General features: G+C 43.4%; 1 protein-coding gene and 1 long non-coding RNA gene across 2 annotated transcripts in view; one reads left to right on the top strand and one right to left on the bottom strand.

The window, feature by feature from the left end:
- Atp2c1 (ATPase secretory pathway Ca2+ transporting 1) overlaps positions 1 to 4,850 on the bottom strand; it is a 106,974-nt gene extending 102,124 nt beyond the window's left edge. The window contains exon 1 of the mRNA XM_034483827.2: positions 4,535 to 4,850. Within this exon, the coding sequence (XP_034339718.1) occupies positions 4,535 to 4,642 (108 nt within the window). The 5' untranslated portion in view covers positions 4,643 to 4,850. The remainder of the gene's footprint in view (positions 1 to 4,534) is intronic.
- On the top strand, positions 3,221 to 14,419 carry LOC143435421 (uncharacterized). Its single transcript, XR_013105724.1, has 3 exons — positions 3,221 to 3,370; positions 9,100 to 11,435; positions 12,228 to 14,419. It is a non-coding gene; the product is annotated as an uncharacterized LOC143435421 (long non-coding RNA).
- The last annotated feature ends 5,449 nt before the right edge of the window (positions 14,420 to 19,868 follow it).

Consider the following 19,868-nt stretch of genomic DNA (forward strand, 5'->3'; position numbering starts at 1 on the left):
CATTGTGCCTAAAGACCCAGTCCTTCTTTAACTTTTCTGTTTGAGATGGTTAGCCTTTGAGTTAAGGGCCTATAGCAAATTCATGGCTCTGAGTTTATTGTTAGGGTGTTTTCTATATTTTATTTAGAAATAGCTGAAAGGAGTTAACAGACTACAGTCCACATTGCCTTACATGGATAGTTGGTTTTCAAAATGTCAGAAGTCCACAGAATTGACATTACAAACATTTCTGTATTAATGTTCATTTTGATTAGAGACCTGTCTGTTCCTAACAGCTTCCTGTCTTGGATTCTAAGAAGAAATTGAGCATCTTTGGAGTTACTCCAGTTGTGGTGAGACAGCCACTAGGCAAGAATTGCCTCTTTTCATCTACAGACAAATTACGGTTCAGAAAAGGACACACTTGCGGAATAGTCGACTGATTATATCTGCCAAGACAGAGTAATCAGCCCTTAATAATTCTGTATCACTAGGTCTGTCAGATGATCCTGGACCAGAAGGCTGAAGATCAGATGTTCCAACGTTTTGTAGTATAGGGACTGTCCAGGTTTTCAGTGGTCTCTATAAATTAGCTAAGTTTTAGAAGTTATGCTTTGTGCGTCCCATAATTTCAGTTAACTCAGTCATTCTGCATTTCTGACAGGGTTGAAGACTTATAGTCTCATAGCCAATCCTGGCTATTTACTTTGAGAGAAAACATTTGAGAGGATGGTTCTCAGCTGACATTTATTCTAAAGCCAAGAAAAAAGCCAGGTTCAGAACTAAGTCTTCTAGTTAGGAGAGATGACAGAGGTTCTGGTTAGTCAACAAAATGATGGACTGGGTATTAGGTCTATCTTATACCTTACTGACACAAATTGGTATAGTTATGCTCTAATTGTATTTTGAGAGAAAAATTTTAACAGGAAGGGTGATATGTAGGAGGAGCTAAGGTGGGAGGAGTAAGGAGAGGAGGAAGAGAAGAAGAGGAAAAGCTAGGTGATGAGATGGTGGTGGGGGGGGAACATGGAGGTGAATGTTCAGAAGTCTCCATCAGTCAAAGATAGTAGATATATCTAGGTTGGGCATTGGGTTACACTTCTGATTGTATGGATATCTTGTTATTGAGCATTACCAAACTTATAAAGCCTTTGATTAACATTAAAAAAAATTGTATAAAAGCAAAAAGGACAAAGGGGGATGGGAAAGGGGATGGCATCTGAAATGTAAATAAAATATCCAATAAAAAATAAATTTTTAAAAAAATCAGGTTTCAGAATCATGGCAGTAGTGGTGAGCACCTTTAATCCCAACTTTTGGAGACAGAGGCAGATAGATCTCTGTAAATTAGAGGCCAGCCTGGTCTACAAAGCAAGTCCCAGGAGAGTCAAGGCTGCACAGTGAAACCCTTTCTCAAAAAACCAAACCAAACCAAACAAACAAAATAGCTTTCAGGCTTAGAAGAGTCTTTTGATGTCCCTTTTGCTTTTACATTTTTGATTGGGGGGGGGGGCAAAAAGAGTCTCACTATGTAGCCCAGGCTAGACCCCATTTCTTTAAAAAAAAAAAAAGATTTATTTATTTTATGTATATGAGTACACTGTAGCTGTCTTCAGACACACTAGAAGAGGGCATCAGATCCCATTACAGATGGTTGTGAGCCACCATGTGGTCGCTGGGAATTGAACTCAGGACCTCTGGAAGAGCAGCCAGTACTCTTAACCAAACGAGCCATCTCTCCAGCCCCTGGACCTCATTTCTTGATCCTCCTAGCTCAGCTTCCCAAGAGCTAGCAGTACAGGTGTGTACACAGGTAACATTGTCTATCTGAAGAATTTGCTTTGAATGTATTTAGTTTTCAAGCTATAGCAAATGGCATTTTTTTCTCCATTACAGTAGCAATATAAATTTTTTTCCTAAACAAATTTGCTGATGAGTGATTTAAGTAATGAGTGCAGAAAAATAGGAGTTAATTGTATATATTATATAAATTTAACTAACACACACACACAGAAATTGCAGTCTGAATGATAGTGGGCTGAGGTCTGGGGACACTGTCTAGGAGACAGGTCAGTAACCTGCTGTTATCACTAGGCTGTTATGAGGGTCAGTATGACAGAAAGGATAAAGTTTAAAACTCGGGCTTTTACATTTTAACACACCTGCCCCGTTAATATTTTCTAGCTGGGTGGCTTCCAGGAGAACGCTCCTACTCCCTACATCTCTGTCCCCTTAGCTTTCTGTTGCAGATCTGGTTGTTAGAAATGTAAGGAACAGAGGCAACAGCTGTGGCGTGGGCACCCTTAGCCTTCTCTGTAACCTTTCACTGTGCTTTCCAAGTTTAACCAGATTGACCCAATTTCTCAAATTTTGTTAGACTTTATGTCTAAACAGCTGTAATTGGTGTTAGAAAGGAATCAAATGCAGTATTTTTCCATTAACATATACAGAAAGTTAGTAACAGCATAATGCTTTCAGTTGTTCTCATGTCTCAATACTGGATCTTACTGCTCTTCTGAAGGCATGATTTTGTAATACTTTCAGAATAACCTTTCAGCATCTGGATGTAATGCTACATACCAATAATCCCCTACTTGGGAAGTAGAGGCAGGGGGATGATGAGTTCAAAGATAGGCTTGGCCAACCTGGGCTATGTTGAGACCATGTCTCAAAAAACCCAGAAAAGTAATGCCTGGGGAGATGGCTCAGTGGGATATACTTGCTGTATGTGTCAGAAGAACTGTGTCCTGGTGCCCAGAACCCACGTGAAAAGCGTGGTCAGCAGCACACACCTGCAACACCTGCACAGGGTTGCAGAGAGAGGCATCCTGAGGGCTCGCTGCCCAGACAACCTGGTCACAACATCTAGCTTCAGTTTCAATAACACTGTCTCAAGAAAATAATATGGAGGAGAAAGTAAGACAAGACAACTTACTCTCAACCTCTAGCCTCTATGTCCATGTCATAGGCACACACACACATACTTATGCGCATACGCCACACACTCTCTTCATACACACATACACACAGCTCGTGCACACACGCGCGCGCACACACACACACACACACACAAAGATAACTTAATAAATAAATAAATAAAATATAAAACAAACTGCAAAAAAAGAAAGCCCACAGGATTTATTTAAGTGACATAGCCACCTCTCTCCACACACATGGCTCAGAAGTGGGGGAAGAAATCCATGCCCATCCCCCACACTCATCTTGTCAGTCATTCTCCTCCTCCCCTGTGGAAAAAGCCTGTGTCATTGCTACTGGGGTAAACAAAGACTCTGGCCACCACCATGTGGTTCTTCCATTTTCTGCTTCAAAACCAAGACATGCTGAGAGGGGACAAAGAAATGCTTCTCACTGAGTGTTGAATCGAAACTGGGTGAGTGGTAAATGGGGTAGCCTTGCTCCCTTCATGCAGAGAGCCTGAGTTTCCAGCACTAGTCACTTAAGTAGATGCCTAGAAGCAGTTTCCTTGATCATCCTAATAATAATGACCATCTGTCGGGGCTGGGGGGTGTTCAAACGAGGCATGAGCTTTGGGGAAAGAGGTCACCAAGGGGCTTTCCTTCTACTGTCTTCTGCTTCCATTTCTGGCAAGCATCTTACTAACTGGGTCATTTTCTTAACACAGAGGAAAACAAGCAGGACACTGGCAATATCTGCTGCCTGGTTCTAGCGAGAGCACAATGCATAGCGCTTGTGGCTGGTCATCGTCTGTGTGGTGACAGACCTGTCCCTTATATTTCTGTTCCATTGCCGTGCTTCTAAATGAACTCCTGAATTTAAATGGGCCACACATTGTTATCTCTCTAATCCAGTGCAATTATGAAAGCAGTTTTTACATATCAATGTATAATGTAATCAGTGTAATGAACACACATGTTTTTAAATGAAAAGAACCAGATATTTTAAACAGGTTTTTTAAAATGCTTATACACCCATATGCTGGAGTCTCCTGCTGGAAACTGTAGCTATGAATTGGCTAAAAGGACTAATTATTGTGCTCTGTCCCCTACGCACCACATATAAGAATTACCTATTATATCTAAATGATCTCATCAGCCCACTAATGATCTGATTATGGCCATGCAGATAATCTTCATTTTTCAAATCCTGGTGACATTAACATAATCACAGAAACGTGCAGGAAAACAAGTGTGTTTCTAGGGTATGCTATTTAATCAATTGAGCTATGAATGGTTTCAAAATTTGTCTTCGAAACACTGAAAAAAATTATCAAAGTATCAGAGTAACCTTTGCAGTATGATAGGTTCATCTAGATAACAGAAGAAAGCAAAATAAGTGTTCCCTCCCCCGACCCGAGAACATTTGCTTCATCTCAGGATCCAAATGTTCCACAGTCAAGTAAACCCTCACAAGTGGCAGGCTCCTCTGATTACCAAGCACGAGTAACTACAAGCTGGATCCGACCTGTGCCTATGAACACCAGTAAGCCAGCAGAGAAACATTCCCCAAGCTTCGACAAGCCACACCCAGAAATAAGCACCACTTATTTTTAAAGTTAGCACAAACAAAATAATACCTGTTCTTCAGCCCTTTGGTTTCTCGGCGTTGATAAATATTTCCGAATCGAGTGAAGAGGATACTTTTTCAAGTGAGAAAATCTGGACGGAGGCAATAAGTTCTCCATACTGAGGGGAAGCCCGAGGGTCCTTGTCTGCCCCTCCCTGACAGCAACCAAAAGCAACCTAGAAACTTGGCCTCTGCCGCCCAGCAGATCCTTTGAAGCTCCACCACTTCGTGCAGTAAACAGAGCAGGTGTTGGTTCTTCTAGCTCCCCCCTTGAGTGAAAGTTCCTGGAGACAGCTGAGTGTGGCCGATCATCTAGAAACCTCCAGAAACGCAATGCCCAGGGGCCAGAGGCAGGAAGAAATTCAGGGCTGGCCCGAAGAATGTAAACAGCCCAGCGATAGTGATATGAGACTGACTGTCCTATTTTGAGCAGCAAGCCTCTGTGGCAAACTATGTTAATATTAGCTAGCTGGTGACTTTCCATCCCCACAGACTCTCGTGAGGTTTAATTTTAATTCTTCTAACATTATTTCTGGTTTTTTGTTTTGTTTTGTTTTTTTTAAAAAAGAGGGCATGACATGCAGTTTTTCCAGTTTCCTTTGAGCTTTCTTGTCATTACCAGCACACGCTAACAACCTTCAACTGTGCGTCAGCTCAGAAGTGTCAATTCATTCAGCCTTGAGAAACACTGTTTGAGGAGAATTCTTATTTTATTATTTTTATTCTTCTCTCATATGTTACATCATGACCACAATTTCTCTCCCTCCTTCCCCTCCTTTCAGCCTCTCCCCCCCTCCTCCCCTCCATCCACTCTTTTCCTTCTCCCCCACCCCCCAGTATGAGGAAAAGGGTCACACACATAGGCAAAAGAATCAGGGACAGCCCCTGACCCAGCTCCTACTGTTAAAATTTCCACAGACCCCACAGGCTTCCTGGTCTCTGCAAATTCCCATGAGTCCATTGATTCTGTGGACCCTGTTAGAAGATTTCTGTTTGAAAACTGAGCAAATCACACACACACACACACACACACACACACACACACACACACCTCCATAGGCATCATGAAGCTGGCCAGCTCTGTGGACATTCAGTGAGTTCTGTGGTGCATTGTGCTACGTGCCAGTAACCAGATACTTTGCATTTATTGGACAATGGCTGCAAACAGATTCTTTTCTGAGTTAAAAGGCTTCTTGCCTTGAGTCCTTATCACAAATCCACAGGCTGAATTTAGAACCATTAAATTTCCGCAGGCTTTCTCCCGAGTATTTGGGAGAGGAACTGTTACAAGCACACTTCTAACTATTATAAAAAGGATTCACTCCTTCAAAAGAGGGAAAAGGGATGGGGGGGGGGCGGGTAGAGAAGAACACAACAAGAGATCTATTGTGCTAAAGAATATGAAATTATACATTTAAAAGTTCATTTTCTTTCTGATCTATAGAGGTCATAGAGTTTATCATCCAAGTCCTGAACCCCACCCCTACTCCCACTCTCACCCCACCCCCACTGCGTGTGCACGTATGTGTATGTGTCTGCATGTGCACATGTGCACACACACACACACACACGCACCCATGCACGCATGCACGTACATGAGCGTGCACACGCACGCACACATACACACACACATATTTGTACAAGTGTACATACCCATGCTGTCACATAAGGCTAGGTGACTAATGTCCTGCTTTAACACTTTCTGCCTTATTCCCTTGAGATGGGGCCTCTCAGTGAACATGGAGCTAACTGGGCAAGCCAGCAAGTTCCAGCCATCTTCTTGAATCTGCTCTCTACAGGGCTGTAGTTACAGAAATATCCAACCATGCCAGGCTCCTCATGCAGGTGCTAGGGATTCAAATTCTGATCCCTATTCTGATACAGCAATGGCTCTCACCCTGAGCCACCTCTCAGCCCCCCACCTTTGTTCTTTCCTGGCCTTTTAAGCCTTACAGTAAGAAGCAAGGGACCATCATGTAGGAACTAAGGTGGACCTCCATGGACAACCATGTAGAGGTGTGCTTCAAAGAGAAAAGCTAGTCTCTTTTCTCCTCCAGTGAGAGCAGAGGTTGAGAGAAAGATAGGGGTAGGCAAAGCTCTTGTCACAGACTGAACAACCCCCCAGGACAGCCTCCCTAGCACTCTTGGATGGGGCACTTGCTTTCAGGGAACACACCTGATAGCCTGAAGCAGCATATGCCACCCCAGGGAGATCATCTGTCAGGCGGCCCGTGAGCAAGGTAATTTTCTAGACTCATCGGGGCCGGGAGGCAATTCCAAGAAGTTCTTTCCCTGTTGCTGCTGGGGATGAGTCCCCAGAGGCCCTACTCTCCTGCCACCTCTCTAGATTCACCCTGTTTGCTTACAGAAGCTCTAAGAGTCTTCCTCTATGTGCTGGAGACTAGACGGCAGGCTCTAATGAGGGCAGGAGAGAAGCAGCGTGCTCTTTGCCAGTTCATGACCCAGAAAAGCAATCAGTTTGCCAGCCCAGACACCCAGACCATCCTAAAGCCCTAGAAAGAGAAAAGGCCCCAGGGATAATAGGGACAAGTTCTGTTCATGTTCATTCCTGGATCCACAAGCTGCCTCCTTTGCAGCTCCTCTTAGACTATTTGAACTTGTATGCTTTGATTGTGGGCAAAAGCCCACAGCCTGCCCAGCATGGCTTCTGATCAAAACCTTCCCCCAATGATGGACACAAAGCAGACTTCATTTTAGACCAGATGGTTTGCTTTGTGATCACCTTTTCCAGGCCTAAGGAGGGTGATGAAAAAGAGAAGAAAAAGGAAGAGAGAAAAAAAAAAAAAAAAGAAAAAACCAGCACCAAACAAATGTCTGTTCTATTATAACACAAAGCAGAAAACATAAAATAGGCATTGGGGAGTTGTCAATGTGGCTCACTGGTAAAGCAGGGAGGGCCCTGGACACAATTCCCAGTGCTGCGGGGTGGGGGCGTGGGGGAGGAAAGAAAGAAAGAAATGAGCGGAAACAAATGTAACCAAGAGTCCTTTAGGTATTTAAGTAATAACAAGTATAAGTCATAGGGAACAATGTATTTGGCCTTTGTACTTAACAGTAAATTATTTGTTCTATGTCAGTGTAATCCTCTGGAGCTGAAATGAAGGTCTAGAGGAGACTTAAAAAAATGTAAGTTCACACAGCTACAGAGCAAAGGGGAAGGGTTTTTAACCAGATCGGCCTTCCTCCAGAGTCTCTGCCCAACCAGTACATTTGTACAGCCTCTTAACCCACACCCAGAAATGTACTAAAGATCAAAACCTATGGAATTTTAAAAGAGAAAAACACATGCATACTGGTAGGGAATCTACACATGAGGATAATTAGATTTAAGACCGGATGCATATTTATGAAAAAAATTCATACTGTTTTTTATCCTGATTCTTCTATAAATAAAATATGTGCATTGCCTATGTTTTTCTCTTCTTTGTTGTGGTGGGAATCAAATGCAGAGATTCACACAGGCTAGGCAAGTGTCTGCCTGCCACTGAGCCACTTTCCCAAACCTCCTTAGAACTTTTGCTTTGAGATGGCATTTTGGAAAATGATCCAGGTTGGTCTCAACCTCCTGATTCTCCTGTTTCAGCCTCCAGAGTAGCTGAGATCACACGTGTGTGCCACCATGCTCGGTTTACCTAGCTCTTAAAGATTTTGTTATGCTAAGATTCTGGTGATGTCGTAGAGAGCTTGTGTCTATAGGTACAGGCACTCTGCTCCCAGATTTTAAAAGCCACAGTACTTTCTGTTTCTGTTGGTTTGGGTTGCAACAGCCCATCTCATGCTAATACAAACACAAGGGAGGATTTCTTTATACCCCTTTTCTCAGATGGGAGTCATAACCAGCACCTGTTTTTGGTGTGGACATCTCTGTCGTTGTGGCCTTCAAGAATGCCAGTTTTGATTGCTACTGGAACTCAGTTGTCTTGGTGAAAGGCAGCTGACCAGAGTCCTCATGACTACAACATGTATCTGCAAGGATCAAAAGTCCCCTGGCTCTTGCACCGCAGCATAGTAGGTGATAAGGGCAATTAGCTGCCACTGTGTACAGCTCACCCCCACCCCTTGGTGTCTAGTCTGTAGGAGCCAAATAACTAGAAAAGCCATGGACTAAAGCTGCATCCCTGTGAGAGGACAATGAGATGTTCTCTTTAATTTCTAAGAATTGGCAGCTGTTTGATAAATAGATTAAACCCCCAGTTGTTGTTGTTTCCCACCAGAAAAGCCATACTGAAAAAGTCCAAACAGTGACAAGGTGCTGAGGCGAGATCTATTTTACTTTTCCCCTTTTTTCAAATGTTAGAGAAGATGGGATGAAAACATGAGTTTGTGAAGCATCTACTATGTGTTCTGCACAGCTAAGTCCTCCATCAATACACCTGACTGAATACTTATTAAAAGAGAGGGGCAAAGGGAGAAGAATAGAACCCAAGGGTTGAATCCAGGGTAGGGATCAGAGAAGAACAACAGAAAATATGTCTCCAGGATACTTTTTTTTTTTTTTTTTCAAATTGCATCAGGACAAAACCTAAAACCTCACTAATCTCCCTTTCCTTCCAGTAGGTGCTGAGCGTTTCCATCAGGAAAATGAGTCCACTCTCTGGGAATTAATCCAATCTAGAAATAGAGTGACAAGCAGGCAGGCAGGATGATGGAGAGGCTGCTAGCCCAGAACACGGAAGCCATTTTTCGTTATAAATTCTACTGTGAAATCTCTCTCATGCCCCCATGATCTGCAGATCCTGGTTTGGTCTGGCCTCTTTCTCTCTTCAAGGCCAGTGTTAAAAGAGATCAACAAAGGGGAATTTAACCCTGCTCATCAGGACAAGTTACTACAGTGTCAGATTTCACCTTACAGCAAGATTAAAAGTCCATCTGAAACTACACTGGACATTTTCTTAGAGTCCACACCATACAGGGAATGATTACCTATAGCTAAATACGGAACATTTTTACTTTTCCAAAAGCCACAGAGAAAAGCCCTGGACATTCCTCATTTTAGTCACGACTCAGAAAATTCCACACATCTGATTGTTCTCTAAACTGAATAACCTTAGATGCTTTAGCCTTCTAGCTTTGTGTGTTAATGTCCCAGACTTAACAATGCTCAGTACCCATAAGACCATTGTCATGTGTTTAAGAAAGATTTTTTTTTCCTGCAGAGTATTTATTAAGTACAGTAGTTATCACAGCCTGTGATACCTCTGGCAAACCTATATCTCCAAAAAATATTTACACTACAGTCCATAAAAATAGCAAAATTACTGTTTATGAAGTAGCAACAAAAATAATTTTATGGTTGGGAGATGGTGTGTGTCACTGCCACATTCGAAACTGTAATAATGGGTCACGGCATAAGGGAGGATGAGAACCACTGTCTGGAGCCAAAGATGAACATATATGAGAATCACCTGTATGGTTTGTTGATCCATCTGTGAGGCCTCTGAGTTTCTAATCCAGTTAAGCCCGGGGTGAGCGGCAAGCCTTGCCCTCTGTTATGTTTCTGAGGTGCTGATGCTGCTATAGGCTGGGATCCTCACTTTGAGCTGCCAGGTAGGGATGCAATATAAAGGGATGCATTTCCCAATGTTGGTGTGTCCCCCAACCAAAGCCCATCTCTTACAGCCACTCCTCCAGGAGCAGCCTCCTACAGTTCTCAGGTTTCACAAGGGCATCCTGTCTTTCCTAGCGTGTCTGGACTTGATATCAGATTGCTCTTAAATTCTCACTCAGTTCCTCTTATCGAGTTGCTGTGATGCTATCAGGCACTCACAGAGAGAACAGCCTTCAACCACTGGACCAGAAACACAGCTCTGCCTTCTCTCCTACCATAGGTCCTTGCTCTCTCAAGTTAGGGAAAGAAGTCTAAACCAGGGCTTCTCAGATCTGCAGCCTTCTACAAGCCATCCCCGGGCAGAATCTGCCTACCTCTGTCTTTAGTGTGGTTGCTTTTAGGTGGACACTCTGCCACCTGTACATGAGTGATTTAACTGCAAACACAGTCTTTAGAAGAAACACCGAGCCACTAGAAAGCTTACTGTTTGAGAAGGACTTGGGAGTACGTCCTTGGAGCTGCAGAGCCTTCGTCTCTTCTCCTTCTCCTCCGTGCTCTGCTGTTTCCGGAGGTTCAGCACCAACCCAGACGAAGAAGAAAGAAGCTCTTCCGGTCAAAGAAAATGGCTCAACTCCAGGACTTCAAATTGGTGTCCATACTGCCTACCATCCTGGATGAAAACCAATACTATGCTTTTAGAAATAACAGCTTAAAAATGAAGTTAAATCATTTTTTCTCCTGCGGACGATGCAGTGAATCGGTCTGTGGGGGCAGAGCATGTTCCCACCTACTGCCTTGGGTTTGAAAGCGAAGGTTATAAATGAAAGCCAGTGTGTGAGCAGGCTGGGCCTGCTTCCGCAGGTGAGGAGCATCGGGATTAAAACCATCACACCTCCACCCCCATCTTCCCCATTTCTCTGATTCTACTGCCCAGGTGAAAGTCAAGCGATCAGAGAACGTGATTCCTCAAAATGATCCCCAGCGACTTGCCTTGGGGCTGGTGGAAAAGACCTCAAGTTCTTATCTTCAACCCCAGTTGGAGGTGAGGCTACAGGAGTCTGGAGGAATTGGCAGACGATTTCATCTAGAAGATAGCATGTGTGCGTTATGAAGTAGAAAAGTTGTTTGTCGCAGCAGATCTAATAAGGTTGTGTTCCTTCACACACACCACTTCACTCGGGAATTGTTTTAACTCCAAAAAGAAATCTTCTTACAGACATCCGTGAGGGGCCTCCCTTGGCTGGATCACGAGCAGCACTAATATGGGTGCGCAGACCACGCAGAAGCTTGACAACCTGAGCAATGATCACCACTGTGCCGATCAGTCTTTCTTGCTGAAATCGTGAGTATAAAAGATAGAAACCATGTGGGTGTGTTAATTTATTCATTTCCTTGTCACCCTAAGACTTGGAAGGCTAAGGAATGAGGACCTACATAGTGAGTTCCAGGTTAGCCTGAGCTACATAGTGAGAGCCTTTCTTAAAATAATAAATAAATAAATAAATAAATAAATAGGGCTGGATGGTTCAGTGGTTAGGAGCTTTAGTTGTTTTTCCAGGAGGACCAAGGTTCTGTTCTTCAAATCCATGTGGGTGCTCACAACTGTAACTCTAGTTCTAAGGGATCCAAAGGGCTCTTCTGGTCTCCACAGCAGACAAACACTTACTGTGGTGGTTTGAAAGGAACAGTCTCCTGTGTTTGAATACTTGGCCAGGGAAAGTAGTGCTATTAGGAGGTGTGGCCTTGTTGGAGTGGGTGTGGCCTTGTTGGAGTGGGTGTGGCCTTGTTGGAGGAAGTGTGTCACTGTAAAGGCAGGCTCTGAGGTTTCCTATGCTCAAGCTATGCCCAGTGTGGCACACAATCCCGTCTACTGCCTAGGGATCAAGATGTAGAACTCTTGGCTCCTTCTCCAGCACCATCTCTTCTGGATGCTGCCATGCTTCCCACCATGACTGAACCTCTGAAAGCCAGCTTCAATGAAATGTTTTCCTTTATAAGAGTTGTCTTGGTCAGGGTGTCTCTTCATAGCAATAGGAACCCTAAGACACTCATACATAAGATTTTAAAATAATAATAATAAATACAAATAGGGATATTTATTTCCTCCAAAAGACATGTTTTGTGTTTCTTAAAGCCTTGCTACTCTGACAGCCCATGGACCAGCAGCACCAGTGTCCCCTGATCCTGGAACTTGTTAGAAATACAAGATTTGGGGTCCTACTCCCGACAGACTTCACAGCGTTCCAAGACTCTCAGGTAACTCAGATGACATAAGAAGATGAGACTCTGTCTGGACACGAAGATACCAAAGACACCATATCACTTGATCCTCTTATCAGCTTCATATGAAGACCTGTTTTACTGGTCCTCAGCCCCCTGGAGGCTGGAGACCTCTTCCCAACCTGCCTTGGGGCCAGTGACTGTGTCTTGTCTGTTCTTCATCAGACTTCCTCTGTAATCAACAGACTTGTTAGAGAAACATGTGACTAATTGCACATAATGATTATATGCCAAGTGTAGAATTTTCATGACCACCTTGAGTTTTCTCATGTCCTACTGGTTCCAGAATCCAGACTGGTTATAATCATGATAACCCAAAGTATGCCATTTCGTGTCTTCATGTCTTCATAGATTCATACAGGTCTTTCTTCTGTAGACTGCAAGACCAGTATTTCTGGGAGCCATGAGTTATGTCTGTATAGTTTCAAGCAAATCCTTGCCAGTTGCTAGGTAGTACCCACTATTCCCTTTCCTGTTCAAACCCTGGTGCCCCAACACTGTACCTGTCATGGCTGTTACACCCTAGTAAGGCTCCCTTTTCCAAGGGAGGCCTCGAGAGTCTCAAATGCTTCCGCCATTTGATTCTCTACTCTCTGTCCCTCTGTACAATCACAAGCTGTGCTCCCAGGGACACGCCCACTCATGAAGTCTTCGGAAGCTCTTCTACTACAACTCCCAGGATTCTCTTTCGCTCTCGAATTCTCAGCGCAGTCCGAAGACTTTACACTGAGTTTCTCACTTGGCACGCTGCCCCTCACACAGAATCCTTTGGACAATGATTGTCTGAATAGTGTTTCTAGCCCAGATTCCCGACTTGGGTCCTAGAGTTTAATGTCTTTTAAGCGCACACATTTGTAAGCACAGAGCATGGGAGCCCAAGAAAGGAGGAGCCTGGGCTCAAGCCTACCCTGGGCTATGAAGCTATCACTCATAAAATGATTTCTTTGTTTTTCTATTTATTTTATTCCCTGACCTCCAGCTGACAATATGTCTTAAAAAGTTAGCTTCCTCTGAGGCCTTTATTATTTTTTTTTAACTAGACCCCCCCAAATGTGGGCTCTCTCCTTGGCCTGCTTAGTCCACTTTTACCAAGAATTCTGCTGGGTCATTTCAGCAAAAACCACGTCTCTCCTTTGATGCCTTATTAAATTCCTTATCCTTTGCCCTCGATATCACCCAGACCGCCTCCTGCAAAAATCCAATTGAGTCTGTCTAACAAAGAACCCTCTAGACGTGATGTTTCCTCTCGGTGATTTTCCACTCACTGATGTTGGGCCTGCTCTCTGACTGCATCTCTAGCGATCCTTATTGTATTTGGACTTCAGCCAAGCCTCTCTCCCTGATTACAATGTCCTATTACAATAGTCCCTTCATTAAGTGTTCTTTATTATCTATAACTCTACCAGGAATGTTATTTTCTTTCACAGTACTGGAGATGGAACCAGGACCTTGCACACGCCAGGCAAACACTCTACCACTAGGCTTCATTCCCCGCCCAATCATTAACTTTTTAAAACAGATGAGATAAGAGATTCAAGTGCTGTAAAATGTGTTATCTGTTAAAGCCCTTAGAACTGCACAGGATTCTAGTATAATGCTTCTTAGCCTCTCAAATACACTCTTTTACCTGGTAAGTCTCAAGGTAGAGCCTAGGAGTCTTCATCTATAACAGGTTCTGTAGTAATCTGGGTGTCCCGCGCACCTCACTTTGATTATCAAGAGCCTCATTTCTTCCTTAATTAAAAATCAACTACATCTCTCCCTTGAAGCTTCCATTTTAAAGCTCTGGGTACATGAGTTTCCCCAATAACACACACTAGAGTTGTTGTTGTTGTTGTTGTTTTCTAATTTCCCTATTGTATTTGTTATTTTTCTGATGCTCACTTACCAAATTAATTAGCTTACTTATTTATCTTTGACCTATCTCCATTGGTGCATGGTTCTCAGGAACCACATTCACCTCCATTTTATTTATTTATGCTCCATTTTATATGTATATAAGTGAGTGTATGTGCATGCATGTGTATGTGTTGTATATGTGTTGTATATGTGAGATATATATATATATATATACATATATACATATATATATATATATATATATATATATATATATATATGCCTGTGTATGTGTATGTTCTGAAGGTCAGAAGAGGGTGTTGGATACCCTAGATCCGGGGTTATAGGCAGTTATGAGTCACCATGTGAGTGCAGGGAACTGAACCCAAGTCCTCTGTAAGAGTAGTAAGTGCTTTTAACTGCTGAGCCACCTCTCAGTCAGCATTTTATTTCCAGTACTGACCACAAATAGTAATAAAATGTGGAAGCCAGGGAACACACCAAATGACATCTATCTAGCAGAAGAAATAAGGTGAAGCCTAAGGCAAAATTCAAAGGGAACTGTTGGTGTGTAGAGCAGAACCCTCCTAGACTCAGGGACTGGCATATCAGTGACTCCAGAAGGAGGTACAGGAGCAGGAAGCCTGGCTGAGAACCTTTAAGAAGCACTTGGAGCAGGGGCTATAGCTCCAAGCTGTTACCTGTCTGTAGAATACATTCCCTAACAGGGCTGCCTTGTCTGGCCTCAGTAGGAGATGCGCCTAGCCCTACAGGGACCTCCACCCTCTCAAAGGAGAAGAGGAGGAGGGATGGGGGAGAGACTTTCTGGGGGTGGGGGGCAGAGATCAGGATGTAAGGTGAATTTTTAAAAAATACTAAAAATGCTAAAAAGAAGAAGAGGAGAAGGAGGAGGAAGAGGAGGAGGCGTCGGCAACAGCAGCATTTGGGACATCCCCCTTCTTACTCCATCAAAGAAGGGACTGAAATTTCTTTGCAGAAGAAGAGACTATATCGTCTCTCATAGTCTCTTGGTTCTTGGGGGTATGTGTTTGTTTAATTTCTGCTTGTGTGCAATTGCTTTTGTTTTTATTCAATTGGCCTCATTTTAATAATGCTTCCTTGGAGGGGTTTTCTAAACTGCTGCATTTGAATTATGATCCCCTTGGTTTCTCCCTGCTATAGAGTGATGTCCCTTCTTCATGAAGCCAGTCTGTTGAACATGGAGTGATATTATTACTCAGGTTTGGTGGTTACATCTGACATCCCAGCTAGTGGGAAGGCTGAAGCAGGAGGATTGCTATGAGTTGAAGGCTAAACGGGGCTACAGTAACCTTGCCTTATCTCAAATGACCTTATCTCAAATAACCAAAACCACTAAGGATGTAGTTCAATAGGTAGATAGATAGAGTGCTGGCTGGGCATTAAGCTCTGAGTTCCAACCCCACCACTGCAGAAACAGGCATGGTAGCCTGTGCCTGCCGTCCCATGCACTTGGGAAGTAGAGGCAGGATCAGAAGCATAAGATCATCACTGGCTCTGTAGTGAGTTTGAGGTCAGCCTGGAGTGTATGATACTCTGTACACACATGCACAACTGAACACATGCTTATACACATACATATACAGCACATTTAAAGAGATGGCACAGAGAATCCCTCCCTCAGTGCACACACCCACCCAGTCTTCCTTCCTCCCTTCTCCCTTCTTTCTTTTCTCCCTCCCTCCTTCCCTCTCCTTCCTTTCCTCCAAGTCCTTCCTTTTTTCTTCCTTCCTTCCTTCCTTACTTCCTCCCCTTTCTTCCTCCCTCCTCCCCTCGCTCTCCCTTCTTCCTTTTCTTCTTTCTTTCTGTTGTCTCTGTCTATACCTACCTCTCTTTCCCAGCACTTAGGAGGCTAAAGCAGTGGGGTTACATATTCCAGACAGCCTAGGCTACATAATGAGGTCCTAGATCTCAAAAGCTCATAATGAAAAAGTTTTTGCTTAAGATGTATGTCGTAGTTAGGGTTTCCATTGCTATGAAGAGATGCCATGACCAAAGCAGCTCTTATAAAGGACAACATTTAACTGGGGCTGGCTTACAGGTTCAGAGGTTCAGTCCACTATCATCAAGGTGGGAGCATGGCAGCATCCAGGTAGACATGGCATGGAAGGAGCTGAGAGTTCTGCATCTCGTCCCAATGGCAAACAAGAGAAAACTGTCTTCCAGGCAGCTAGGTGGAGGGTCTCAAAGCCCACACCCACAGTGACACACTTCCTCCAACAAGGACATACCTTCTAATAGTGCCACTCCCTGGGCCAAGTATATTCAAACCACCACAATGTGAATAAGTAATGATGTGTGGTGGCTCCTATAATCCCAACACTCAGGAGGTTGAGACAGGAAAATGACCATGAGTTTGAGGTCAATTTGAGCTACATAGTGAGTTTCAGAACAGCCCCGGCTGCAAAGTTGAGACCCTGTCTCAAAAACCAACAAATCAATAATACATGAATAACTAAATATTACAATGAAAAGATAAAGGTGCAAATAAAGTAACTGCGTGGATGAGATTGACCTGGACAAAGTAGATGCCTGTGCATTTGTTTGCTAAGAATATTATGCAACAAAATACTCTAGCCTGGGGGATTAAATGCCTTTGCTTGCACCAGACAGGAGGCTGTTAGTCTGGGATCAAGTTCCTGGAGCAGGTGGGATTTGTTTCCCTCTGCTTGTAGGCAGCCTTCTCCCTTTGCCTTCTCTTGGCCTTTTTAGCTCCAAAGCCACAACCCAAGGTCCAGGCAACTCTGACTTTAACAGGAGAATTTTGTGAGGTCACGGTTCAGGCAACAGCAAGTGGAACGCTTCAAACGGTCTGTTTCCCCATGCTTTGTTTACATAACACTAACACACACACACACACACACACACACACACACGCGTATCCGAAGGCAATCTACTGCTGGCTTTTCTTAATAGTTCAGCTGTTTCGCCCTCCATAAGACTTTCTGCAAGTTTTCACTCATGCTGGAAACAAATACTTCTGAACATACTTTATCTGAACTTCTACTGTTAACACAGTTCCTTTTATAGAAATGTCAACTTCTGCCTTCAAACTGGAGCGTAAGCTCCCAAGGCTCAAATAAATATTTAAATCATTCTTTGGTGGGGTGCTGGGCAGTTTTATGTCAACTTGATACAAGCTGAAGTCAGCTGAGAGGAAGGAACCTCGACTGCCTCCCTAAGATCGGGCTGCAGACAAGCCTGTAGGGCATTTTCTTAATTAGTGATTGATGGGGGAGGGCCCAGCCCATTGTGGGTGGAGCCACCACTGGGCTGGTGGTCCTGGGTTCTAAAAGAAAGCAAGCTAAGCAAGCCTGTAAACAGCACTCCTCCATGGTTTTTATAATGTGGTTCTGCCTCTGGGTTCCTGTTTAATTTCCCATCTTGATTTCCTTTAATGATGGACTATCACGTGGAAGTGTAAGCCAAATAAACCCTTTCCTCCCCAGTTTGCTTTTGGTCATGATGTTTTATTGCAACAATAGTAAATAACCAAGACAGCTGGTGACATGGATCAGAGGCACTGAGTTCAAACCCAGGGCCCTACATGGTAGAAGGAGAGAATCAATACCAGAAAGCTGTCCTCTAACTTCCACCCATCTACCATGTTCTGTGTATACCCACACACATACATGTAAACAAATATACTTGAAAAGTTGAAATCATCCTTAAGTATTCATAGTTGATATTAATAGCGATCATCTATCGATGACTGATTTGTGTATCAAACTCTGCTTGTGGGTTTCATTTATACCAGTGGTTCTCAACCTGTGGGTCGACACCCCCACAGGGATCAAATATCAGATATATGTATGGCATATCAAGTATTTCATTATGATTCATTACAGTAGAAAAATTACAGTTATGAAGTAGCAGTGAAATAGTTTTACGGTCGGGGGTCACTACAACATGAGGAAGTGTATTAAAGGCTCACAGCATTAAGAAGATTTATACCATCTTGTAGCCACCCGCAAAGTAGAAACAGGTGTCAAACATGTCAAATTGCTGGGTCCAGCATGGCCTCAGAAGGGGCAGTGTGAATGGTTCCCACCGCTGAGTCCTCATGGCATGGGTCTTCTTGAGCACTGACAGTTGTTGTAGACATAAGGTTTGTTTGCATAATAATCTATATATTTTACTTTATGTTTCTCCCTGCCAAGGTTATTGGGGAATGTTCTCCCTGCCAAGGATAATGAGTCCATGGTAATCAGAAATAGCATGATTCTAGGAAGTGAGAATGTGTCTGGTGTTCCTCAGCCAAGTGGTAATGCTGTGACCTTCAGGACAGCTCTTGTGGGAAAGAACTCTGAAAACATGAATCACAAATATATAAATTAGTGTAAGAACTGTTCTTCACAGGATTTCTCAACTATTCAAAATATAAGGATGCAGTATGACTTGCGTGAGGGGCTTCATGGACTTGAAAGAACAGAGGCAGCTGCACTAATGAACCAGCTTTGTCAGAAAGATATTAAGGAAAGAGATAAAGAGATTTGGGGAGTGATGATCTCAGGGCAAGATCCCACCCAGCTAAGCTTTTTACTTGTGCTGCAGTTGAACAAGGAATAGTTTGGACTTTTAATCTGGAATGAACTATAATCCAGAAATGGAAGGCACACTTGTGATCCAGATCTTGAGGCTAGAAGACTCACAGGCTTTTTTGATTTGGATCTTGAGGAACAGTACCCATGAAAAGATTAGGCCCAGGCATGGTGGTACATACCTTTAATCCCAGGAGACAAAAGCAAGCAGATTTCTGAGTTCAAGGCCAACTTGAGACAGAGCAAGTTCTAAGTGAAGAAAAGCTTAGGTCCAGGCCTGGTGGTGCATGCTTTTAATTATAGCAATATGAGACAGAGCCATGCAGATCTCTGAGTTCAAGGTCAATCTATAGAGCAAGTTCCAGGACAGCCAAGCTTAGGCAGTGAAGGAACTGGAAAACAGAAAGCTAGTGATGATGTAATAGAACAATGGGGCCATGATCCAGCTCCAGCAAGCGCAGTTCTTGGCAGCTTCGGCCACGTGGCTCTGTCTTTAGCATCAAGGAGCTGATTGGTGGGATAATCTAAAGGAATTGATACACAGTTCTTAAGGAAGTAGCTTAAAGAAAATAAAAGACTGGGCTTTGGATTGCAAGAAAGAGCTATCTTGAGCAGAGAGCAGAACACAGATCTGTCAGCTTGCATCCATCACTAACTCCAAGTCATTCATCCACAACTCCCAAACACCCCTTCCTCCGGACTCTCTCCAACTTGAGGCTGGTCCCAAGCATCAAATGAATATGTGCCTAGGAGCTCATAGGAAATAACTGATTCACTTAAAAGTCCAATCCAGTTCATGTGACCCTAAATGGAAACTTTTTAACCATCGTGCACTACTGTTTCCATGGCTGTTTTGTATCTTCTGGCTGTAACCAAAATGCACACAATATAAGAGCTTATTAAATGAACCCAGCTGAAAAGGACACCAGCCAATTGTCATGGTGTTCTCCTATTTAAAGGTCCTTGTCACTAGTGAACTATTTTAGGTCTGGATTACTGTGGCTGGAGTAACAGATGTGTGACCGAGGTCTTCTTCATTCTCATGATAAACAGAGCCTGTGCTTCCAACTAGAAAG

The sequence above is a fragment of the Arvicanthis niloticus genome, chromosome 21, assembly GCF_011762505.2.
Source record: "Arvicanthis niloticus isolate mArvNil1 chromosome 21, mArvNil1.pat.X, whole genome shotgun sequence".
NCBI lineage: Eukaryota > Metazoa > Chordata > Mammalia > Rodentia > Muridae > Arvicanthis > Arvicanthis niloticus.